This window comes from Lampetra fluviatilis, chromosome 5, assembly GCF_964198595.1.
Source record: "Lampetra fluviatilis chromosome 5, kcLamFluv1.1, whole genome shotgun sequence".
NCBI classification, from domain to species: Eukaryota; Metazoa; Chordata; class Hyperoartia; order Petromyzontiformes; family Petromyzontidae; genus Lampetra; species Lampetra fluviatilis.
The window spans coordinates 7,321,849-7,348,366 of NC_136279.1; the positions used below are offsets into that span (position 1 = coordinate 7,321,849).

Below are 26,518 nucleotides of genomic sequence, written 5' to 3' on the forward strand. Positions count from 1 at the left end.
ATTACGTAGGGAAGGCAAGTTGCTTCAGGGTTCTTACTTTGGGATCCCAGCAGAGCAGGAGTCTCCAAACGAGTCGGAGCGCTTCCCGCGAGACAGCGACGCCGTTGTCAGGGCTGCACGCTCCAAGCCCAGGCGATCGGGATTCGCCCAGTCCTTGGTCAAGTTCATCTCCGAGTAGGGGCAGCCAAACGCGCTGTCGAGGAAAGGACGCGCTTTTACTGCACATGTGTGACGATGCATTATCGATCCGTGGATTAAAATCTATTTTTTTCCAAGCAAGATACATTAATCGAATTTTGCGTGTGACAAACGAGCGTTTAAAAATTAAGCAAATAATATGCTAAACTATTGATCCCCATCAGATGAATATGGAGTTTAACCAGTGGCTCTGGGCCACCAACAGAGATGAACACTAGTCCATTCAAATATGGAGAAATTGTTTCTTTTTTTATCTAATATAGTCAACATCATTATCTAAGAATTTAAATGAATAAATAAATTAACCCAGCGTTTAATTCACTGCAGTATATTTTCCACCGCTGCGTGTTCTGCTTCCTATGACGTGTACCTGTGATGACCAGAGTATTTTGCACCCCTGATGTGCCCCACCCCAGTGCATCCGGGCGTGGGACAATCGTTTGGTCCGGGAAGAACGCTCACATCCTTGGTACCTTTTAGGCAAACAAAAACTCAAAGCGTCAGTCTCACGCACAGTGCTTTAGCAAAATATCACATCAGGAGGTGTGGTGGTGTACGACCATAGCCCAGCACTCTGCAGGCAAAGTTTGTGGATCACACAGTGTGGAGTGGAGTGGTGGCACAGAGGTACACACACACACTGAGCTATGAACCCAGGCACTTAAAGAGTTCAATTCCTGGCCAAGGCTAACATCAGTGGCAAATTAAATTGGATTTAGTCCTGGCCTCTCACCCCACCTCTTCCACCAGCCAACGCTGACCAGCGTGAAGTATGATCCAACAACCCCGATGACCAACACAACATGGAGTTCTTCACTCAGCAGCAGATTGACATCTAAATTAACAAAACTGTTACGTTAACGGGACGGTTTGAAAACATGAATAGTAAACATGCCTACCGCCGATTCAATGTCAGGTACGTACTGTGAGTTTAGAAATCAAATTGAAACTGATGAATTGTGAGTGTAGGAATAGATTGAAAATTATGCCCATAAACATTCGTTGTTAACAAGCTGAGCAGATGTGCAGTCAGAGACGTCCTTAGGGTACGGCGAATCGAGGCGACCGCCCCGGGCCCCACGCTTTCGGGGGGGGGGAGGGGGTGGGGCGCCACGTTTTGACGTCACGGTGTCAAGATGAAATACTGCTGGTTTAGTTTGAAGGCACCAGGGGGTCCACACGGTGTGATTTGCCCCGGGTCCCGCACCCCCCTATGGACAGCCCTGTGTGCAGTGGTTGTTTCTAAAACGGGGTTCGGCCTCACCGATGGGAGGCTGTAGAGGATGACCAGTGCGGCTGCACCAGCCGACGGGGTGGATGTCCGGACTGTCCGCCTCCAGCCAGTAGTCGTACAGAGCCTTCCAACCGTCGAAACGCACCTCCGGGCAAACACACATGCGAGTTCCTCAACTGGGGGCCCCGTGGACCATATGAGGCACTGTGGTTAGAGTTCCAAACTTGGGAAAGTTTTTATGAGGAATTTCTAGCACTGGTTCAGGGCCACCAAATGAGATGAACACCAGCCCACAATCAAAAAAACACTTTGTGGGAAGTCACGAGACTGTCCTGTGGAGTAAGTGGCCTCTATCACAGATATGTGCAATGTCTACTGCTGGCTCAGGACTATCAACAAAGGTGAGCCCCATCTCTTGCTCCTTTGAGCAGAAGGATGCATTGGTTTGTCACTTCAGCCACAATGCCAAGTGCATTGAGCGTCCCAGAGTAAACGCAAATATCTGTTACCTTGATGTGATGGTCATCCGTCGCCGCTACTGAGGCTGCGCGGATGAGCACGGGGTTACGGCGATCCACCACCTCGACCTTCATGCCAATGCGGAACCCGTGGGGTGGACGCTGACGTGAAAATCGAGAACACAAACATTGGAGGTGGACAAGTGTTTCAGGGCAACAAGGCAGAAAATGTTTTAATATCCTTGTAATGGAGGGGAAATCAAATATGTCTTGACAATGAAGTTGCTTACAAAAATGTAAAGCCAATTACTGCTCGGTACGTTATTATTGAATCAATCACGTAACATATGAACATTTATGTCTGCAGTATGCTGATTTATATCAAATCATCCTGAATGCGTCTGAACATGTTGTGGCCCTGATAACTTCGCAGGGTTTAGCCCGGTTAGTAATTCGGGATGAGCTGTGAGGTGGCCAAGAGATGACAGAACAGGAAGTGCATTCTTGAATCTTTCTATGCAGATTATTTTGCAATCTATCTGTGCAGAGCTATCTGTGCTAATCTATCTGTATGGGTTCTACCTAGGTGCTTCAGTTTTCTCTCACATGCAAAAACACGAATGAATGTATTGGCCAAAAATTGCAATGTAGGACGCTCCTGAAAATGTTTTAATACGACTCAAGAAAGGGCATTCTTTTTGGAAGTACTAATGTTGAATAAGTATAGATTTTTTTTCACTATTTTCAAAAAAATTTCACCATCCTTCACATGTATGTAGAGGCTAACGTTACCGGCTTAAAGACTCTCGCAGGCACTGGATCGGCTCCCATTTCCTCCAAATATATTTCCCAGCTGAACTCCCTGTCCTCGGGGTGCCCTGGGAAAACACACACACTCGCTGTCTTCACACACGGCAACAAAACGACAGTCAAGCAGCAAGGCGGCCAGGCAATAATCTGGCACCAACAATGGCCCAAACTCTGGAGTCCTCTATTAAAATGTTTTCGGCCAATGTGTTTACAGATGGTGCAGGATACTAGAGCATTTGGAGAGCTCAGACATGGGAGCATAGAAGTAAAGCACAACAAATTATTTTGCTGCACTGCCCTCTGTGCTCACCACATGGCCCTTTTGCCTAAAACAACCGGATGTGCGTGGTGATTAGCAATGTAAGTAGGAAAAGATACAAACTTCGAAAGACTGTGTGAACTCCATACTAGTTAATTAGAATTAACACGCAGGAAGGTAACAATCAATATTATTTTCAAAAGTCTACCAAGGATACACTTTTTTACATCCCCCTCCGTACTCTGCAAAAAAATATAACGTCAAATACTGATTGTAGGAGAAAGAGCTTCATCAGTCTTCCGGTGTGTTTTTTAAGCGTATGGCTTGGTTTCAGACAATTTCCCTTCTGCACGATTTTTATACTCATGACGAATCTTGATCACGCTAACGATCCCTAAGTTGAGTATCTTAACACAATTGTTGTCTTACATCATAGACATGTAGCTGGATCAGGGCTACTGACCACCGTGTTGTGGATTTATAATTCGCTGGCACAACTTGGATATATATGGCATATAAATGCGACCACTACTCAAGGCACTGTAGAGGAGGAGTGGGCATATTTATTTTGTAGAAAGAAAGAGGCAGTCAATCATAGGCAGAAGGTATTGAGCATGGACTTGATCAGGTGCACGGAGTCACTGGCCTGATGGATGGGGGCAGGGAGTTCGAGACAATGAGTGCACCAAAAGGGAATCGGTGACATCCTACTGATCAAAGGTTGACTGCAATCTTCAAAATAAATGCTTGGTTGCCGGATTGGAGAGTGCGTGAAGGAAAGAGTGCGACGAGAGGGGAGAAGTAGGAGAGTGCGTGCAGGGAAATAGGGAGAGATGAAAGGGGAGAGGTAGGCAGGGGCGAGTCAACTGGGGATCTGACACCCTGTTTTGTGACAATGGCAGAGAGACATTTTCGGTAAATATATCATGACCAACGGAATTTGTCATATCATATTTCAAGTTGAAGACAAAGTGGATAACTGTGTAATAAAGCTCGTTGAGGCGACTTCTGGAATCCGTCTTTTATTCAACTTATGTTACAGTTACTTCACGCTGCTGATAGGCAGCGTGAGAGGGACAGATAGAGAGACGCACCGCCACGTGGCAACCCGGAGCCCCGCTCCCGCGTGGCCCCCCTTCCTCTGTTCGTTCCCGTTCTGACCACGTGTCGTTCGTCTCCACCCCTATTTAATACCCGGGTCACGTGGTACGGTTCCGCCAATCCTCGTTAGCCTGCATGGAAACTTTCAGGCTCCCTCGTCAGCTCCCGGGACCACGCCCCTGGCTCATCTCCCCATTGGCTGTGGCCAAAGCCAGCAGAACCAATCCTTATAGCTGTCACCTTTCCATCACATCAGGGCCATGCCCCCAGGCTTCCCCCCATTGGCTGTAAACCAGGACCGGCAGAGCCAATCACCATGACAAGTTGTGATACGTCAGTGAGCCGGATATATCCTCATATTACAACTGTAAATGAGGGAACCTTTGCGGCCGGCTCAAGGGTGCCATTAGGTCAAACAGTCGACCAAGTGGCCGGTAACTCACCGAGAGGTGGGGTTAGGGGAACGTCATTCCGCTGGCACCAGCCAACGGGGTGTATGTACGGGCTGGTTGCATCACACCTGGGCACAGAAATACGGGGAAGCATCGGGTTCATAGACAAACGCATGACTTGGCAAGTCTATTTCTGTCACCAGAGGTTTCATAGGTTTTCTTGGTTCATACTTTTCAGAAGAGTCCGATGATACTTACATTTTTACCACATTAAAACAGAGGAATATATCAAGAACGTTGAAGACATACTTTCATAAATGCTTCTTTGATGTGGTCATCCCAGCAAGAGTCACTTTAACACGCAGCAATATGCACGTTATCACTTGTAACCTAAGGGTTTATACAAATTCTATCAAAGACTGTAATTCTGCATTTAACCGCCACTAAAATTCATGTGCTAGCACAGTATGTCTCTCACTCACAATGCAGCTGTCAAATTTCAAATGGGTCAATGTCCTGAACATGAACATGAATTTTTCATATTATGTTATCATTTTAAAATGTTGTTACCTGACACCCATTGACAGGAATTGTTGAAATTCCAAATACATGTCAACATCTTCTATTTATGACAATCAAATGGCTTTGTTATTCATACATTGAAACCCTGCAGCCACTATAAATTCTACAGAGACCACAATGGGGGAAAATAAACAATTTTATTGCTGAATGGAATCATGATGCAGACATCAGGGTGTTTAATTGACGGCGAGCTACTGCGCAATTACCAAGTGTGGAGGAAGTCAAACTGCACTAGGGCCCAGGCACCAGGCTACAATGAGGATAAATTGAAAGAGCCTCATTTCAAATATTGTTTTTCAATGGGTTCATGCCAAACACGCCAGCGTTAATCACTTGCATAGACACCTATTGACCTACGTAGACTTACATCGGTGGCATAACTAACCCACACCACCGATTGGCACGGTTGGCTATGTATGGTGTGAAAGAAGTTCAACATACATACATATCGAGTGTGCAGGCGATAAAACTGCACTGGGAGCTTGCGCACCAGGCTACGAAGAGCCGGGGAAATAAATAGAGGAGAGTCCATTGAATTCCTTGCACTGAGGCCCGTGCCACCGACACTATGCCACCGAGCGATCGTACCAGTAATCGTAGGTGTCGTCCCAGTTGTCGAAATGCACGAGGAAGCGGCTGTCAGCATGGTCTGCGACCGAGGCAACGCACACCAGCGACGGGTTCTTCCTGTCCACCGCCTCAAGCTTCGCTCCCTCCTCGAAGCTGTGCGTAGTTGCCGGCTAGATGATAACCAACAGCAAAGCGGCAAGTTCAAAAATGCAATGCGCACCCAAGTGTAATTGAAAGATTGGGCTGAGTGACACACGCGAAAATTCTGGCAGTAGCGGTTTAGATTACGGTATGAGCTACAACACCAACAACATTTCAACACTTGCCAATTAAAACATTTTTTTACCCCGTAACCGCGCACCAATTTTCGAAGAAAAAATTATGCCATAAAATGTATTTCCATTGCATACATGTCAAAGTGATATGATTAAAAAAACGGCAGCCTAATATTTACCAAAATGCGCACTGTGAAACCTGGTCCCCGGACTACACAGATAACATTATCTACAAAACCAAAGAGCTGAATTGTGGCACCTGTATTCCACTCGCCCTGCTCTGGCCTTTGAAGAGATGCTTCGGGGCAGCCTGGGCCTTGCACACCTTCAGGTAGGCAGGCCAGCTGAACTCTTCCTCCGAGTAACCTGCACATCAATGACAGGGGGCACATTCAAATAATTCATTTGTTTTTGCCCCATGCAAGTTCATCTTCACTGTCTTATCGGCATCATGTCACGAGATGAAGAACCCACTCAGGTCTCTCGGAGTGTGGTACACTCCTTCTGTTCGGGAACAGCACGTGAAAGTGGATATCGCAGAGCTACCTCCGAGATGCCTTCAAGTAAATCTCTGGTCCACACATTATTGGACTGTACTTTCCCACCCGCTAGGCCACTGAGAGTAATGTTGGTTTGCATGGCGGTCAAACTTATGGTATTATTTCTCACGAGCTGGAACTTAGTCACAATTAATTGCAGAACCACATTTAATGCGCTATTTTTTTTGCAGTCATTGTGACTGGGCTGAGACCATCAACTCACTACATTTGTGAAGACATTTTAATCACAGCCAGCTGCCTGGATTCGAACCAGGAACTCGGTGCTGCCAGCTTGGCACTCGTGACTCCTCAGCCATCACAAATGGATGATTGTTAAATATTGCACTTCATTAACAGCTCAACCATCGACTTCTAATAGATTCACCTTTGGGTGGTAGGAGGCGGTGCCCGGTTGTGTTGCACCAGCCGGCTGGGTGGATTTCCAGCGAGTTGGCATTGACCCAAAAGTCATAATTTTCCAAGTAGCCATCAAAATGAAGCCTCAGACGATAGCCTAAAACCTGCGAATGTGTGTAGGTGGAGAAAAATCGGAACACAAGGAAACCATTATCCACTAACACCCGCGATAAATCCTCAACATATAAAATTCGAGGTGGTTTCCTGCAGCTATTCTGCTCTTGGTACTGGCCTTATGAGCTGTGGGCTTTAATGGTGAAGCCTAATAATCTTAAAGGTGGCTTAGTCTGGCTGTGTTCAACTGAGCAATAAAAGTGAACCCTCCCTCCCCCGACAATTAACTAATATGCTATTACTGAACCAGACAGCTGTGTGGTGGGGCATCTGTACAGCTTCAAAACTAACCCAGTTTCAAAACTAACCCACAGCTTCAACATTAACCTACAACCTAAACAGACACATACACAAACAGCCTCAACACTAACCCACAGCCTTGGCACTAACCAACAGCCTCGAAAATAACCTACAGCCTTAACACCAACCCACAGACAAGGTGCCCCCATTCACAAGGTGACATCCCATCACCCCGGTTCATTGCATCACAGGCAGTAAAACAGTGCCCAAGTTTTTTTCTGCACCGCTTCTACCTGCAAAAGCACCGAGCGGACACAAACGCGCACTGACCTCAGTGACGCTGAGCACGCAGTGAAGGGATGGGTGCTGCGGGTCAGCCCCCTCCAGCCTCATCCCCACCTGGAACCCGTTGCTGCTCGTTGGGAAGGTCTGGCACTGCTCACGGACCGAACGATACAAAGACAAAGATCACCCCGTGTAGCCTTTAACAGACTATTGATGCAAGTGCTGTGAGGGAGCACCTATGAAGGCCGGCATGGCATGCGAGGGGGGTGGGTGGCCTATATACACATACACGACTGCCATGTGAGAAATCCCACAAATAGCCATATTGCAAACATAGGTCAGTCATGCACCTCCGATTAGCACGGTTGGTTATGTACGGTAAGAAAGAAGCTCAACATACATACAGAATGCCATAATAGAGGTTATTGGGTAAGATTGTGTAAATAGATAAATGTGTCGTTAAAACCCACCACCACCCGATACAGCCAACTAGTAAGGGTTGTAACGTAAACAGAACATGCCGGTGTGCCGTACTAGTGACAAATTGGCATGTTCTGTTTACGTGACAACCCTTACTGGTTGGCTGTGTTGGGTGGTGGTGGGTTTTAATGACACATTTATGCATTTACGCGATCTAACCCAAAAACCTCTATTATGGGTGATATTGGTCACGAAAGCCTATGTGTTAAACACACAGAATGCCATTTAAATAATACTTCGTTCGCTGTGGATAAACATTTGGATTTTATCTTAATAATGGTCTTTTAAAACTCGCATCATAGTTAATACAATATGTCTCTAAAATCATTCTGTCTGTTAACATAAGTGGACATGGCACATCACTACAAGGGATAACAGCCGGTTGTCCAGACGAATGACAGAGTAGCAGTTGAAAGGGGGAAACATGACAAGCGAGAAAGAGTCTACCCTGAAGATGGAGTGATGAGTTAATTGATGAGATCAGTGATGAGATCACCTCCATCTAGTTCCCGCCAGGAGCTAGATGACAAAATGTGACATCGCAGGATCGTGAGGTATGGCAACGGCTTGGACAGGCCTTCAACCAGCAGTGGATAGATCATGGCTGATGATGAGTAAAAGTGTAAAAGTATATCCCCATGGATAAAGCATTAGGTGATGCGCACATCCTTTAGTGGGGCAATCAACAGTTCCATTACTTCCTTTAAAAATTTCCAAGCATTTCAATCGACTGCTATTAATTAAGGGTATTTTTTAATTGGGCTGGAGATGAAAATTCCAAGCATTTCATTGCGGGGCCCAGTCTCTCCACTGGACTACAATTGTTAACTTCCCACAGTGATGCTAATTTATCGACCCCTGAAAGCTGACGATTGCATGAATTGTCCCCCAAGATTCGAAAATCACAACCTACGAATTCCGAGTCAAAAGCTCTTATGATCAGCCATTGAATCTTTGAACGACCGCAAAAACTGCTTCCCTACAAGCGGCCCCGAAACTAAGATTGACTGCAAAGGTTTCCATGGCTGTGCTGTACAGCTCTCCAATGTGTTTTCGGGTTGCTACCACGTGTTGCTCTGCGCGATGTCAACTATTCCGCACGTCAACTCTAACCTCTGTGAAGAATTTTAGGGGTGCGGCGATCGCCTGTTCCGCTTTAATATAGGCATCCCAGGACCAGTCCTCTTTCCTGGCTGCCTGGAGTGCTGCATCACACACACGCAGAAATGCAGGCATGGGAGGCGCAAAGCAACCACGTTTGTAAAGCCATTACATTATCAGATGATTAATGCCATAAGCACATTTAAAATGCTTGTCCCTATAGTAGGCCGAGTGGCTCAGGTGGTTAATGACTGTGTCGGAGCACAAAGCCGACAATACTTAAATCCTGGTTTCCAATCACGGTGCCAATCCACGCATGATTAAACAGTGTCCTCTCAAGTGTTGTCAGTTGATGGTCTCAGCTCGGTCAAATGAACCTGCGGTGTTAAGCCCAAATATGAAACTGGGGGTTTTCTATTAATTTGGCAATATTCCAGCTCTGGCAGTGAACATTTAAATGTCGGTATAGTGACACTGTTTGCAGGAAACAAGTTCCATCTAGCGTTGGATGAGAACTATGGAAGTGATTTCAAAAGTTCTTCTGTGACACTTCCAATATTCAACAGCCATTCCGACACGATATGGTGCTCTGCTCACTGTGATAGTTCCACCAATAACACAATTAAAATATCACTGGAAATCTAAATAATATACTGGTCTCTTAAATCGAACATTTTGCCAACTGTTGGCACCAGGTTATGTTATTTGATCTGTCAGTTGGGATTATACGGTACTGTTTTCTTAACCGCTACTAAGCCATGAAACAAACTCGGCTAACATAAGAAACTTATGACGGCTTTAGAGCCAAGAGGAGATTTTGTGCCAGAGCTAGGTACATTATGAAGCGAATGTATTGCACTGATGCTCTTTAGAGCTGGAGTTGTAAGTAATTTTTTCGTACAATTGGATCTACATTTGAAACTAGTAAATGTTTTAGTGGAGTCTTCAGTACGATGGTTATAGCTGTAAAACGTACAAAGATGCAAAAGAACGATAAATGAAACACACGAAAGAGATAAAAACACAACATATAAAAACAGTCCACAAATTCAATACACATATAAAATGGTGTGCAATGTTATATTTCTTTCATTTTATGCATTTTTGATCAAGTAAAATAGACCAGGAGTGATGTAGTTGCGTGTAGAAAATCTATCTTGAATACAAGTTTGCCAATGACTTCTAAACCAACATTATCTCTTTCTGTTAATCCATGCAATTATTACGGCTTTTTACAGGCTTTCCTGCCATTCTCAGGAGCCAGAAAGTAACTTAAAAATGGGAAAGAATGCATGTGAATCTGTATTTTTTCATTTTATAAGTAATGAATCAAGAGAGTATTTACAAGAGGAATGTTAGTCAGATGCGTACGTATTAAAGCAACATACAATAAAAAGTAAAAAAAATGGCCGAGACCGATGATGGGAGCGACAGCCAAAAGATGGAACACGTCCAAAAAAAATGTTTACAGATGCAGAGAATAAATCAGCTCAAGTGCAGGTAATTGATGGGTTGATGCATTGTAAAATGGTGGTGGCTTGGGGATGCCTTCATCAAGCTGTGGATAGAACATGGCTAACGATAATACATTAAATGTACAGCCTCATACCATCACAAACGCGTCTCTGCTTACAGGGAATCTCAGGCAAATGCTCAGACGACTTGCACTTCATTTTCACCGTCCTGGGACTTCTGTCCTTGGAAAGACTCTGCGGGGGAAAAGTTTGATTCAAATTTTTTTTTAAATGATTATTGTTTTTTTGAGCAATGAAACTGCACCAATGGTATAACTCATTCACGAAACTTTTCACAAACCTATTCCAAATGTCAAATAAAAAGCTTCATGCTAAAATTTTATCCAGTAGTGTGAAAGCATTATTTTTCAATAGTAGATAAAACTTTTTTTTCTTGACATACGAATTAACGATCAAGTGCAGGAGAACAGGCTCGGAAACTTTGGTGCCAAAGCAATTAGGGTCCAAATGTCACATTTGCAAAAGAAAGTGTTTCCCGTGATACAATTTCAAATTGGTCAATTGTCTTCAATAGTTTAAAGATTCATTTTGTTATTGATCGACGTATTATACTCAATATATCTCAGCAGAAGATATTCAGATTCTAATTTTAATTTCAGCAACGTTTAAATGCTGCCAACGATTGTTTATTTTGGGTGCACAATTCAACAAATACAGAATTTTCATGCCAAGGTCGCACCTCACAAAACCTTGCGCTCCAGTTTGGCTTATCATTCGGCTCGCACTTCAGCAACACGCTCAGCTTCCTCCTCCCGATCTTCCTCTTCTTATTTAGTCGCTCAATCACCGAGGCATTAACCCTGCCCACACCGCCACCTTCTGCGAGCCTGCTGGAGAGAGAAATAACAATCACCAACAACTGTCAACAATCTCTAAAGGTACACACCAGTACACGTACAGCCAAGTTTGTAAATCCACTGCTCAATGAAGGCCTCCCCACAATTATGATTTTTTTTTATTGAAATCAATCACAAACCTGGAGAGTGGCAATTCATCGAATCCCTAGCCAGGCGAATCATTATATGCCTAGTATAAATTCAACAACATGAAGTTGAAAAATAAACAAAACTCTTTTGACTCATAAAAATTCACAAACCATGTTATAAACATACTATGAATAATGAAATATCATCAATATAAACCATTTTACGTATAATCGGCAGTCAAGTAACACAACCCACAAAAACACAAACGATCGGGCTGAAACACCCACACAACACAGGAAATGAAAATACCATCATCCAATGATTGCACAAGCGGTATCGCACTCTACGGCACACATCAAAACTAACCTTGCCAGTTTTCGGCTGCTATAGTCGTCACTGCACAGCAGAGTACGGTGACACTTTGACTCCAAGCTTTTGCCAAAGCATTTCCAAACCTCGCTCCGTGCAACTGCTTCCAAATCAGATTCGAAAATTAAACGATCAGTATAAACCATGTGAAGAAAAATGCAATTACAATTAAAGTGTGCAAGCCACCTGGAAAATATTTTTTTGGGATGTATTAATGGAACATTTAACCATAGATTTTTGCCAAGCACTTTCATTGATTATATTAACTTTCAGCAAATAACTTTTCAGCAGTGCTTTAGTCAACACATTGATCCTTATGGTATGAAAAACGAACAACACACGGTAGGATTAATTACAGAAGGGGTTTTCAACTCCACTCCGTATACCTGCCCCCCCCCCCCAGCCTGTATTTTGTGCAATGCTTAACAACATTCCCTCTAATGAAATATAAATGAGTTAACACTGTGCAGGTGTTTGCTGATAGGTAAACATAACTACCTGGACCTTTGGGAACGAGTTAAAACAATGAATAATTGTAACAGCAAGTGACACAAAGAACTGTAATGGACACACTTGGGAGTTCTGCACCAATACCTAGTCCATGGGCCAAGATGACACATTTCCCTTTAACACCTAGGCTTTCGCGACCAATATCATCCATAATACAGGTTTTTTGGGTCAGATCGCGTAAAACCTGCATTATGGGAAACATTACACTGTGAGTTGTAAAAAGAGTTGTTTGGCAAAAAAACAAAAATTGACAAAACTAAAACACCGATTTACCAGTTTTTGCCAAGTGGCTATAACTTTTGTTTTGTTATCTCAAGAAGAAACAATGTCTGATATGGTACATGGACGAGAGGTTAGTTACAGGTTGTGGCAATAGTCAGGCTCAATAGATAGTGTTGTAAATACGAGCTGAGTTTGCTAAATCAGTGTGGACGTGTTTAGAAATGTTCAGAGCATTCTGTGTGAAACCGACTGAGAGGTGTGTGTGTATAAGCAAACGGTGCACACTTCAAGCAGCTGCTGTAGTTTATTGCATAGATGTGGCTACTGACGTTTTTGCCATACCATGTAGCTTAGTACCATGGACAGCTCCCAGCAGTGGCTCATACCTGTTTTCTGAGCAGTGGCAGCAGCAGAACTGCCACTCGCTCGTCCCTCCTCCAGCACCTCCAAAGCTCCAATTTCATTCATGCAGAACTTTAACGACGGGATAGCAAACAGGCAGCGTTACGCGTTAATCGCTCTCGGGATTTGCTCTCTTAAGAAATATCAATTACACAGTAATGCCAGGCACGTACAACCGATCTGTCAATCCACCTGGGGATCAGGGCCTCCCCACACCAGGCAAATCGCAGAGGTTGTTTGAACATACTTCACCAAGCTGGTCAGTGCGCGTTGGTGACGGTGGGGAGCATAAATATGGGAGCCTACATAGAAGTATAGTACATGATGGATTATGCTGCACTGCCCTCTGCTGCCCACCACTTTGCACTGCAAGCCCTAGGACAACCTGTTTGTACATGGTGGCCACTCATCCGAGAACTGTTTTAGCATCAAGTTAAGCCTCAGTTTAATCACAGACCTTCTGAAACCTGGATGTATTTGTTGTGGTTGTAGGTTCTGAAAGCTGATGACTTACTTAACCTGACGTAGTATTAGCCCCCTGAGTCACTCAACTGCCTCACTTTACAATTTAATAACAAAAACAAATATAAGTACCTTGATAGAACTTCCGGGTAGAGTGGCAATGCCATTGGTCCACTCCATGGCACTGATCACATCAAAGTCTTGGCTGGAGGAGCTTCCCTCCGAGCCTCTCCTCAGACACAGTTTCTTGTTCTGGCTCATTTCACCACCACCAGTGCCCTGGCTCAGGTGACTCTTGCTTCCGGCACTCGCCACCTCCTTGTGCATCTCCGCTCCTTGATGGCACATCCCTCTCTGTCGTAAAGCTGGCAGGATCCCACTCGCCGAGCCAGACTGCACCGCTGGACCATACATCATATCCTGCTTCTTAAATGACCTCAGGCCCACGCCTGCGCGGGCTCCCGCGACCGGGTCGTGTGCGGCGCTGACATCATCCTCCACGCTCCGGCTCCTGTGCTCACTTCCACATTTCCTCCATGACGAGCTGCCACCTACCACCCCCACTGGGTTGCTGTGAGCCAGGGCCTCATTGTTTACAGTGGAGGCACTGGACACAGGTAGCGCTAAATGACGGGGGGTGACTCCCGCACTACCAACCCTACTTACAGTCACAAGCAGCCCCGCTGGGTCAGATGACACGGCAGGTCCCTCACTGGCCAATGCCTCACTCAGCTGAGGTGCTGCAGATATAAAAAAGGACATCCTTACATTTAAAGATGCTTCATTTGTCCATCAGCCTGTCAATCAGTCGTAACACTTATTTGATAATTGTTGCTGTTGTACGGAGTCAAGTGAGGGCTTATTTTGTCTGGGAGGAACCAGGAACCTATGTTAATGATGGTAAGAAATGTACGATCTATGATATTTGACTATAGGTACATTGAAAGAAACCTGACCAAAACATATCCATCACGGGAAGTGCAATGGGAGAACAATGACACTGGTTAGTGCACTGTGCTCTGCACCCGCTGATATCGGTTTGATTCCCGGCACCAGCTGAAATAAGTGGAAAATGTTATCTGAACTTGGTCCTGGGGGCCCCCACTTTTCACCAACACACATTGATCAGCAAAGCTGGTAACTAGATTTGAAATGTTCATGTCACAATCAGGTGTGTCAGAGATGCTATTGAATATGTTAGCACAATAATATCGATTTTCGACACGTGTAGGTCAAAGCCCTATTGTAACATAGCGGCAACCAAAATGGTCAGTGTTAAGCAGACTTTGGTCAGTGTTAAATCTAAAATGATTCAGTCATAAAATAGGAATGGCAAATATAGCTCTGCATCTAACTTTAAACTGTTCTAACTGTTACTCCCATAACACTACACCATATACTCACATTAATATAGGACGGAGTCCTATAGTCAGTGCTCATATTGCTTTAAAATAGGCCGTGGTTTAATTCTAAATAACCTATAAAACCTCAGATGTGTTTTTGGGTTGTGCTGTTATTTTCTGCATGATGCACGACGTTTTGTTCCACATGTTCGGAGCTTATTCAGGAATTTACCCCAGCACATGGTGCAAGACATCAGCCATCATGCAGAATGTGGTAGAAGCTGAATAAACATTAAAGCAATACTGCACAACCACAACAAAACCTAGTACAGCACTGCTTTAACTTGAAATAATCTACAAAGCTATTGACACATGGCTCAGTAAAACACAGGGTTCAATGCCACACCCTCATGCTGCCCGATCCATGTATATCACGGCTCACATTTGCATGCCACCCACACATGTCCACTGTGACTCCCACCCCCGTCACGGTGCAAAACAAAAGGACCTTGTGGGCTGCACGCAGAGAGAGAGACCGCCAGCTGCTCAGAGGTCCTGCCGCCCACAAGCTGCCCAGCGCTCATCTCTCCCGAGCACACGTGGTCCCCATGAGCCTAGGGGAAAGGCGGGCGAGCCACACAGCGCCGTGCCCAAGATTTAATTTCAGCTGGTGTATGTCCAGGTCAGGGATGCAGAAAATATTTGCGCGCCCCGGCACACCACACCCGGCTGTGGATACTGGTCCCGTGCCACCTGCTAGAGCCTACCAGCGACCTGGGAAATACTAAGTGAGAAATTAAGCCCTGGCTGTGATGCATTGTGCAGACACCCAGCGGGTTCATTAACGGATCCACATTGTGCAGTGTCTAACGTGAATAATAATAAGACAAATACAGAAGTGTTTGCATGTGTGTACGTTGAACTTCTTTTGCATCGTATGTAGCCAACCGTGTTATTGGAAGTGCGGGGGTAGGACAAACGAAACACAAAAAGCAGTTCTAAAACAATTTGTTTCAATCTAAATTTAAAAGTGCATAGCTCCAGTGGCTTCTTAATATCAGAAATAAGAGTGTTCCAGACAGCCGCAGAAGCGTATATGAAAGTGCGCGATGAGTGACCATCTTTGTTCGATGGTTAGCCAAAAGCAGCGGCGAGGATGACCGGAGTTTGTGTGATGATTTATTCTTCTTGACGAGATCAGCAAGGTATTGTGGTTATTTTGTGGAAAGCACTTTGTGTGTAATGAGTACAGCATTATAACAGTGAATTGCTCTGTTCACACCCAGAGATGCAATGAATTGTCATGATTCAGCATCATGGTTCCATTCAAGGAAAATTTATTTTTAGTCTCATTTGAATGTCTCATATACATTGTTTCCTTATTTTGTCTGTCTCATTTGTAGTTTAGTTTTTTTTTTCCACTGGCCTAACTGTATCAGCAATATGTTCCATAATGAATTATTAATTCGTTCATACACGATTTTAGGTGTGATTACAAGCGTAGGAGTCTAAATTAATCAATAAACTATCACGTTGCATGCCTACAAAAGGAGACTTCTGTTTTATGTTCCCAGAAAGTTCTCGTGAAACAAACGTAATAGCACATAGAAGGGTGTTTCCTTAACCAAGCAATTCACTCATATTATGCATTCAACAAATTGCCCCATAACCGTACTGCGATGGGAAATATTTTTACCATCAGTCTCTCTCCCTCTATGGAAGTACGTTAGATCCACCCTGGCACATTTCCGCACCATAATGAACATTCAACCCGCAAGGCAATCAACGCATTGGCTATGACCACAGTAATGATGCTATGCAAAATACAACTACTGCACAGTGCAATGGACGTTTATGGAATATTAAAAAAATGCTTTGCGAGCCGCTGCATTGCAAAATTAGTCACAAGTGTGTCTGTTTGTCAAGCGATTTTATTTTAAAACGAAGGTGCAGATTCCTTTTGGACGATGCAGAAAAACCTGATCATTTGTGATGAGTGACAAACTTGCCTGAAGGTGTTTATTAAATCAACTATTGCTCCACAACGATACAACGTGCGACTTGGCACCAAATATATTTTGCAAAGAATATGAGTCATTATGTTTCTAAGTCAACTGACAGAATGAATCATGCGCTCAAGAAAGACCAGTGCCAAAAACGTTAGGGTCAGTGTATATTTTTGAGTTATAATGATGGCAGTGTTCATACCAAAAGAGAAGCGGTTATCATGCAGTACTGTACTGCACTTTAAAATACACTATTGGTATAAGGTTACACAATCACTGCTATTGGCAACATGACCTATATAATTATATAGAAAATCTTAAGGTAATTTAAAGTCATAAATGACAGTATTCATTTCAGCATTGTCCTTTAAAATGTCTGTGTATTAATATTCCCTTTATCAATTATACTGTAGTCCTGAATGTAATAACATATTATAAGTAGCTCAATGGATCTCCAATTAGAAGATCAATTACTCAATATCAATTCATTAACAAAAACCTCGCCTAATTCACTGTCCTAAAGGCATGCAAGTGAAAAAAGATTACGTGTAAATACGTCCTGCACTTTAAAATGGATATAATTTTAAATGCAGAATAATTAATTCCATCCCATAGATTTGTCGTAACCTTTTCACTCTATAAACAGCATCACTTATATGAAAAAAATCTAAATTAAAACCCATTGCCTTATTCGTGTTAATTACACTTTCTATTGCTATTATTAACCAAGTGATGAAATAAACCTATTGAGGCACATGCCTATTTTGCGTGGGCTATCTGTAAGTAGTTTTAAGTGCACACAATATTTGTAACTAGTTTTGATTGAACAAATATAGACGACATTTAACAATGTAATCCAAAAATTGGGGCAAGGCTAAGTTAAAAAAGTGAAATTACACTAACATTTTAAGCTAACAATTTAATGTCATTCATGGAAAATAATCCATTCATGCCACTCTCATTACAGTATTGAAATGGTTAAAAATATAATTATCATTAAGGTACCACCATCCACATTTTTACTACGACTATCTGTTACTGTATTTTAATTCATTTATCTTTAACAACTTATGTCATTGTTATGATAAATTAAAGTTTATAATAAGTACAAGGGCCACAATTCCCAACTAACCCATTTCAATAACTATCCTGTTTAAATAGCATTTTGTGTTCCAGGACCTTCCACTGAATTAACATAATCCCTCTCTGTCATACTGTGTTGGCATGCTTTTGGTAAACTGGATATATTATTTTAAAGGAGCACACCCAATATCCGAGGGGAGAATAATCTTTTCCTCATCTGTAAAGTGCATAATGGCAACAAAAGCTTTAAGAGAATAAACCCTTGAAATGACACTGACTCGACTACTGCAACGCCTTACTGGTTGGGATACCGAGCAAAGTAGTGGGCAGACTCCAGCTTGTCTAGAATGCAGCTGCTAAATGACTTTTACACGTACACTTCCGTGAGCACATTACACCAGACATCTAATCTCTTCATTGGCTAGCGGTCAAATTCCGAGTGCATTTAGAGATACTGCTATTAACCTATAAGGCTTTATAAGGGCTCACCCCACATTGCTTGTAGGAACTAATAAATGTTGCTATAATCCATAAAGGTCTTTAAGATCTTTTGATCTCCAACTGCTCAGCACTCCCAGGTCTAGGTTGCCGCTCTTTTGGTGATCGGGCTCTTGGTAGTGTGGCACCCAAGCTATGGAACGCTTCGCCACTTGAAATCAGGCAATCAGTCGGTAGATATATTTAGGTCTGCTTTGAAAACCCATCTCTTTAAACTCGCCTTCCCTCTTTAGTTTGGTCGGTTGCCCTGGTTCTATTTTTGTTTCCTGCCATTCATGCATTGTACATTGGGATCCTAGGTTGGAATGCGCATTATAAATTTGAATTATTATATAAGAGAACAAACGAATGTCATTGAATGTTAAGTATGGACAAGAAAACATCCCCCTGAGAAGAGATGATGAGCGATGGATGAGACTAGAGATGACATGGAGCAATGAGGACCAGTTCACGTGCACGTGTGAAATTGATTGTGGCATCACAGCACACAACAGGGAGGTGGGGGGGGGGACCTTCATCCAGAAGTGGATAAACTACGGCACACAAAATCGATGACGATTACTCTCGAGTCACATTGCTATCATGTAATTATTACATCTAAAAATATATGAGCGTGGCGACTGTGTAATAATTCAACAATTGTGATGTTGCCATGATAACTTTCTAAGATTTTCAGAACTGTAATTGCAATGCAGTAATACTTAGGGTTGCTTTGATATCCTAATTATTATACCATCATCACCACCACCTTTATTTCCTCAGTTGTCTACTTATCTTCATTGAATCAATGAAATCTTCACTGTAGTGGTAATTGATAACATCACATTGTAATGATTTTCACTAAACACAAAGTACCGCTTTTTGCACTGTAATGCATTGCTTTACAAAATTTGCAATACAAATGAGATAAAATGGGACCTTTGTGTTCCAGTATCAAAGTATGATTTGAAAAAAAAGGTTTTACCCATTCTGGTAATAAAACAGGAGGTGTTAAGATGTTCAAACACCAAATAAAAACCTTTTGCAAGTAATCAAGTTCGCATTAACCACAAGTACTTTGTGGTGAGCATGCAAACAAACATGCTCTCATAATATATGACATTGTCTTTGAAACTGACTGGCCTACACCTGATTGGCCTACACCATTACAATGTGATGTTATCATGAGATAGCAGTAAAGTACGTATCAATAAACAAAACCTCAACACACCGTCGGGGCCGTCCATAAATGACGTCACGCGATTTTGGACGATTTCCCCCCCCCCCTCGTCACACGGCGTCACAAAAAGTCAGACCCCCCCTCAAATTTGACGTCAAAAAGCTCTGCCCCCCCCCCCCCCGAAAACCATATTTACATTTTGAAAAAAAAAAAATGCGTATTTAATGTGGCGCTGCACTCTGATGTTGTAGGAGAAAACATTTATTAAAAAGTCTACTTAATTAAGTAGAACGTGTTGTCTATATTTATTTAAAGTTGCGCATTTTGATGTGACGTCACATTTCTCACCCCCCCCCGTCACAAATGTCTGCCCTCCCCCCCCAGGTGCGTGACGTCATTTATGGACGGCCCCTTAGCATATCTTATTCGTGACAGGCATCGGTGAGCAGATGGTCTGACACAATGTTTTTGAATACCGTGTGTCATGTGTAACATGTGCAGCGTTTGTGTCAATCCCTTCTTTGACGAGGGCCTCCCCACGCAGTGAAGGTCGTGGGGGGGGTGTTACATTGACCATACTTCACCACGCTAGCAAGTGCGGAAAACTGTAAGGCGCGCAGCACCGACGAGAGAAAGCATACGAATACAGTCGTAGTGGAGTCTAACAATGGACATTTCTTCATTGTCTGTTCACAAGGGTAGCCGCGCAGCCTATAATACCTGGTATGCATATCACACCTGTCAAACCAATATCAATGCCTACTTTATTACATACCAATTCTGACCTTATTGGTCATCCCGTGCCCTTATAAATCTCAACGTTCGTCCTACAAAGTCCCATCACAAGGGAGAAACACATACAAATTTGCACTTTTTTGCCCGTATTGAAACGTCTGTACGCCGTACAATCCTGAAAAACTCAATTTCCCTATACAAGAATACGGATAAACCGCATGAATTACGGCGTATTTAAAAAAAAATCACACCTATTCTATTAAATACGCCATCGCTCGTAATCTATTTACCTCGGGCACGCAGACGTGAAGTCGCATTTCCCGATAAGAGTCTGAAGCGTCGTACAAAAAAAAGAGGGCCCACACAGACTTTTGAAATCGGGTCAGTGACCCTATCCAGCAGTGACCCCATCCAGCAGTGACCCCATCCAGCAGTGACCCCATCCTGCAGTGACCCCATCCTGCAGTGACCCCATCCTGCAGTGACCCCATCCAGCAGTGACCCCATCCTGCAGTGACCCCATCCAGCAGTGACCCCATCCAGCAGTGACCCCATCCTGCAGTGACCCCATCCAGCAGTGACCCCATCCAGCAGTGACCCCATCCAGCAGTGACCCCATCCAGCAGTGACCCCATCCAGCAGTGACCCCATCCAGCAGTGACCCCATCCTGCAGTGACCCCATCCAGCAGTGACCCCATCCAGCAGTGACCCCATCCTGCAGTGACCCCATCCTGCAGTGACCACAACCTGCAGTGACCCCATCCAGCAGTGACCCCATCCTGCAGTGACCCCATCCAGCAGTGACCCCATCCAGCAGTGACCCCATCCAGCAGTGACCCCATCCAGCAGTGACCACAACCTGCAGTGACCCCATCCAGCAGTGACCCCATCCAGCAGTGACCCCATCCTGCAGTGACCCCATCCTGCAGTGACCCCATCCAGCAGTGACCCCATCCAGCAGTGACCCCATCCTGCAGTGACCACAACCTGCAGTGACCCCATCTAGCAGCGACAGGCCACAGCAGTGACCCAGCGCAAAAGTTCACTTTGGCGAGGACTCCAAAGTCACCGCAATGCCACCGTCACATTCGGAGAATGACACAACAGTGGCATGGCCACTCGTGAACGTCAATGCGATGCTTGGTTCTTTCGGTAAATAATATTATTGTTTAATATTTGTATTATTTTATTATTTCCCTTCTACGTGACTTTACCGAAAGAACCAATAATATGAATCCCTGCAGTCACGAAAGCTTTAAATCAAAATTTTACGTCAATGTTGTTTCGAGCCAACGAAGTTGTCCGCAACGGTGTCTGTACAACAAACGTGTAAGTAAGAAAGTGTTCGACTTTTCTTTAAGCCGAGTGTGTAGAGTTATTGTGGGCCAGGGACGGGGAATAAAACCAAATTGATCGATTATAGCGCTCCGGTGACGCCACCGCTTTACAAAGTAGCCCGGCCAGTGACGTCACCGGAGCGCTATTACGAAGCGTTCGCAGGTAACTTTAAAGTGGCTTTTTTCGTGTATTTTTCTTCTCTTTTTACACCCACCAACAAAAAAACGCGTGGCTCGCGCATTTTTAATAAAAACGCGCGTGCGGCCGCGGCGTTTGCAAGCCCAACAACACACGACACGTCCCATTCAATCGCGAGAAATTTACGACGAAATTATTTAACAACAAAAACCACCACAAAGTGTTAACCACGCGACCCCACAGGCCTCAACTCACCAATCAGGTTCTACGCAGCAGCAGCCGCCGCCCCCGGGCCTCGCGGCGATCCCAGAGTGGTGCTTGCAGGCTATTGCGCGCTATCTTGACCCTAACGAGATTTATATTCGCGTTATTTTGGCGTTATTCTTTATTAATTTCGCTCTGTTTCGATGTCCCGTTCCCGCTATGCGCGGAGGCGGAGACGATTCAAGATGGCGGAGGGAGGGACAACCCCTGCGGCCCCGCCCCTCGCTCCCAGTGGCCCCGCCCCATCCCCCGCGCGGCCCCGCCCCTCAACCCCCCGTAGCCCCCACCTCGCAAACCCCGCACAACCCCGCCCCTCAACCCCCCGAGCCCCCCAACTCGCAAGCCCCGCACGGCCCCGCCCCTCAACCCCACTAGCCCCCACCTCGCAAACCCCCGCACGGCCCCGCCCCTCAACCCCCGTAGCCCCCCACCTCGCAAACCCCCGCGCAGCCCCGCCCCTCAACCCTCCACCCCCTCTATCTCACGTTGGTCAATAAAACGGGCTTAAAAATACAATAAAAATAAGGGCGACGTTTCGGGCAATGGCCCTCATTCATCGCTCATGATCTATCGTCCTCCATAGTTAATTAGCCATAATAAGGGCCATCCCGCACCTCCGATTAGCAGGATTGGCTACGTGCGGTGCGAAAGAAGTCCTACATCCATACATCTCCCGAAATGCCGCCTTTTGTGTATTTGTTCTTGACGGGTGTGTTGAGTTTTCTTTGTTATTTAAATCCGCCCGTGAGCCACAGCATGGCTGCACAATGGCTCTTTCTGGACCACTCAAATCCACGTATTCCCCATATGCACAACTGTGACTCTTATAATCCCTCCACGGATTTCTCGAGCTTTGCTCACGGACATAGTATCGTCTATTTTCTCTCTCTCGCTATCATTTATTCAAAGGACTCGGCGGAACTGTGTCCTGCGGTATTTGTTGTTGTTGTAATGTTGTCCTCCCAACTCCAGTTGTTGCTATGGGGCCGTCCATAAATTACGTCACGCGATGTTGGACGATTTATGACCCCCCCCCCCTTCGTCACATGGCGTCACAAAAAGTCAGACCCCCCCTCAAATATGACGTCACAAAGCTCTGCCCCAAATCGCTTTAAACTATTGTCATTGTAGTGCGTATTTAATGTGGCGCTGCACTCTGATGTTGTAGGAGAAAACATGTATTAAGTATTAAGACAGACCTGTTCTTCACCTGAGGACGGCTGCTTGCGTTGTGGCCGAAACGTCGTGAGAATTGTATGTTATTATGTTTAATTTTTATTATTTTATTATTTCCCTTCTACGTGACTTTACCGAAAGAACCAAGAAGATGAATCCCTGCAGTCACGAAAGCTTTAAATCGAAATGTATTAAGTAGTCTATTTAATTAAGTAGAACGTGTTGTCTATATTTATTTAAAGTTGCGCATTTTGATGTGACGTCACATTTCTCAACCCCCCCCCCCCGTCGTCACGCATCGTCACAAATGTCTGACCCCCCCCCCCTCCTAGGTACGTGACGTCATTTATGGACGGCCCCTATGAGCGCGATGTCTTAAGACAAAGGCATTCCCAACCCAGATAACACGGCAGAACTACTTCTAAGGGGCCCTTGGGGTGGTAGCGAACACTCCCTGCCAAACGAGTGCTCATCACACGACATGCAAACCAAACGTTTCGTAAGAGCTGGAAATTACCTTAAGTCAAAAAAACACCCAAGAGTGACGAGTCTTGAGACAATCGAATCGCTATTACTGTACTTGAGAACTGCCAACATAATATCAGGATTCTTTGCTGTGTCGGCCCTAAACAGTTCCTGTTCAAGGAGTTGTTTTCCCATTTAGAGGTAATCGGATGATCTAGACATATTCCACTCCTACACAGAGATAACACGCTGTGTAGGTCCAGACATATTACACTCCTACACAGAGATAACACGCTGTGTAGGTCCAGACATATTACACTCCTACACAGAGATAACACGCTGTGTAGGTCCAGACATATTACACTAATACACAGAGATAACACGCTGTGTAGGTCCAGACATATTACACTCCTACACAGAGATAACAACACTGTGAAGGTCCAGACATATTACACTCCTACACAGAGATAACACGCTGTGTAGGTCCAGACATATTACACTCCTACACAGAGATAACACGCTGTGTAGGTCCAGACATATTACACTCCTACACAGAGATAACACGCTGTGTAGGTCCGGAGATATTCCACTCCTACACAGAGATAACACGCTGTGTAGGTCCAGACATATTACACTCCTTCACAAAGATAACACGCTGTGTAGGTCCAGACATATTACACTCCTACACAGAGATAACACGCTGTGTAGTTCCAGACATATTACACTCCTTCACAAAGATAACACGCTGTGTAGGTCCTGACATATTACACTCCTACACAGAGATAACACGCTGTGTAGGTCCAGACATATTACACTCCTACACAGAGATAACAACACTGTGTAGGTCCAGACATATTACACTCCTACACAGAGATAACAACACTGTGTAGGTCCAGACATATTACACTCCTACACAGAGATAACACGCTGTGTAGGTCCAGACATATTACACTCCTGCACAGAGATAACACGCTGTGTAGGTCCAGACATATTGCACTCCTACACAGAGATAACACGCTGTGTAGGTCCAGACATATTGCACTCCTACACAGAGATAACACGCTGTGTAGGTCCAGACATATTACACTCCTACACAGAGATAACACGCTGTGTAGATCCAGACATATTACACTCCTGCACAGAGATAACACGCTGTGTAGGTCCAGACATATTACACTCCTACACAGAGATAACACGCTGTGTAGGTCCAGACATATTACACTCCTGCACAGAGATAACACGCTGTGTAGGTCGAGACATATTACACTCCTACACAGAGATAACACGCTGTGTAGGTCCAGACATATTACACTCCTACACAGAGATAACACGCTGTGTAGGTCCAGACATATTACACTCCTACACAGAGATAACACGCTGTGTAGGTCCAGACATATTACACTCCTACACAGAGATAACACGCTGTGTAGGTCCAGACATATTACACTCCTACACAGAGATAACACGCTGTGTAGGTCCAGACATATTACACTCCTACACAGAGATAACACGCTGTGTAGGTCCAGACATATTACACTCCTACACAGAGATAACACGCTGTGTAGGTCCAGACATATTACACTCCTACAGAGATAACACGCTGTGTAGGTCCAGACATATTACACTCCTATACAGAGATAACACGCTGTGTAGGTCCAGACATATTACACTCCTACACAGAGATAACAATTCTGTGTAGGTCCAGACATATTCCACTCCTACACAGAGATAACACGCTGTGTAGGTCCAGACATATTACACTCCTACAGAGATAACAACTCTGTATAAATCCACACAGCCGAGTTAGCGGAATCCATCTCCTGTACCGACATCACTCGGTCACACATCTCGAAGTGATCCACCGACCCTTGCGTCCGGAGTGCCGGACCACAGTCACGCACCACACCACGAGCCTTGCTCATATTTAGGGGCCGTCCATAAATGACGTCACGCACCTGGGGGGGGTGGGTCAGACCTTTGTGACGATGTGACGATGGGGGAGGGGGGTTTGAGAAATGTGACGTCACATAAAAATGCGCAACTTTAAGTAAATATAGACAAGACGTTCTACTTAATTAGACTTTTTAAATAAATGTTTTCTCCTACAACATCAATACGCGCTACACTGACAATAGTTTAAAACGATTTGAAGCATGTTTTATATTCAAAATGGAAAATGGTTTTGGGGGGGAGGGGGCCGAGCTTTGTGACGTCATATTTGAGGGGGGGTTCTGACTTTTTGTGACGCCGTGTGACGAGGGGGAGGGGGCAAAAATCGTTCAAAATCGCGTGACGTCATTTATGGACGGCCCCTAAGAGCGTTTCCGCTCGGCCCGCGCTGACAACGACGCGGTGCTGTTGGCCGCAGCGAGACTCCGAGATGTCCACCCAGCTGTCAATCGTCGTGCCCGTGATGAAATCACCCGAAATTTGGCCCCATCTCGTCACGCCTCAGAATTATCGGCCGCTGCAATGATGCATTGTGGGCAGCCGAGGGCAGTGAAGCAAGAGCCACCCCTTGTGCTGTACTCCTGCTGGGCATCTGTGAAAAAGAGCTTCATAGTTCATCGGATTCCTCCAGTCTAATTAAAGATTCTGATTCATACGGCCCCCCCATGTCTGTGCTCTCCGCGTTCACCAACTCACACTGACCAGCGTGGTGAAGTATGGTCAAACAACCCCATGACCAACAAAGCATATGGAGGCCTTCATCCAGCAGTGGATTGACAAACGAACTGTATATTACCCATCTGTCTCGAGAAAAGCAGACATGGGAGAAGCCAGAGGAACAAAACAAATATATACGTACGATTCAAGAACATAATGCACAT

The 26,518-nt window shown here is 44.6% G+C and overlaps 1 protein-coding gene across 7 annotated transcripts in view; it reads right to left on the reverse strand.

Moving 5' to 3' along the window:
- The window catches only part of LOC144932486 (lethal(3)malignant brain tumor-like protein 4), a 32,175-nt gene extending 9,925 nt beyond the window's left edge, over positions 1–22,250 (reverse strand). For 3 of the 7 annotated variants that reach the window (XM_078856611.1, XM_078856609.1, XM_078856608.1), the window contains exons 1-18: positions 22,038–22,250; positions 15,333–15,438; positions 13,614–14,221; positions 13,004–13,091; positions 11,883–11,988; positions 11,270–11,420; positions 10,689–10,764; positions 9,068–9,159; positions 7,520–7,624; positions 6,804–6,939; positions 6,139–6,245; positions 5,623–5,774; positions 4,504–4,580; positions 2,683–2,768; positions 1,942–2,052; positions 1,463–1,577; positions 569–671; positions 38–193 (exon numbers count right to left, since the gene is read on the reverse strand). In XM_078856611.1, the coding sequence (XP_078712737.1) occupies positions 38–193; positions 569–671; positions 1,463–1,577; positions 1,942–2,052; positions 2,683–2,768; positions 4,504–4,580; positions 5,623–5,774; positions 6,139–6,245; positions 6,804–6,939; positions 7,520–7,624; positions 9,068–9,159; positions 10,689–10,764; positions 11,270–11,420; positions 11,883–11,988; positions 13,004–13,091; positions 13,614–14,221; positions 15,333–15,408 (2,345 nt within the window). In that variant the 5' untranslated portion in view covers positions 15,409–15,438; positions 22,038–22,250. The remainder of the gene's footprint in view (positions 1–37; positions 194–568; positions 672–1,462; positions 1,578–1,941; positions 2,053–2,682; positions 2,769–4,503; positions 4,581–5,622; positions 5,775–6,138; positions 6,246–6,803; positions 6,940–7,519; positions 7,625–9,067; positions 9,160–10,688; positions 10,765–11,269; positions 11,421–11,882; positions 11,989–13,003; positions 13,092–13,613; positions 14,222–15,332; positions 15,439–22,037) is intronic. The other 4 variants (XM_078856613.1, XM_078856614.1, XM_078856610.1 and 1 more) reach the window with 3 other exon arrangements.
- Between the last annotated feature and the right edge of the window lie 4,268 nt (positions 22,251–26,518).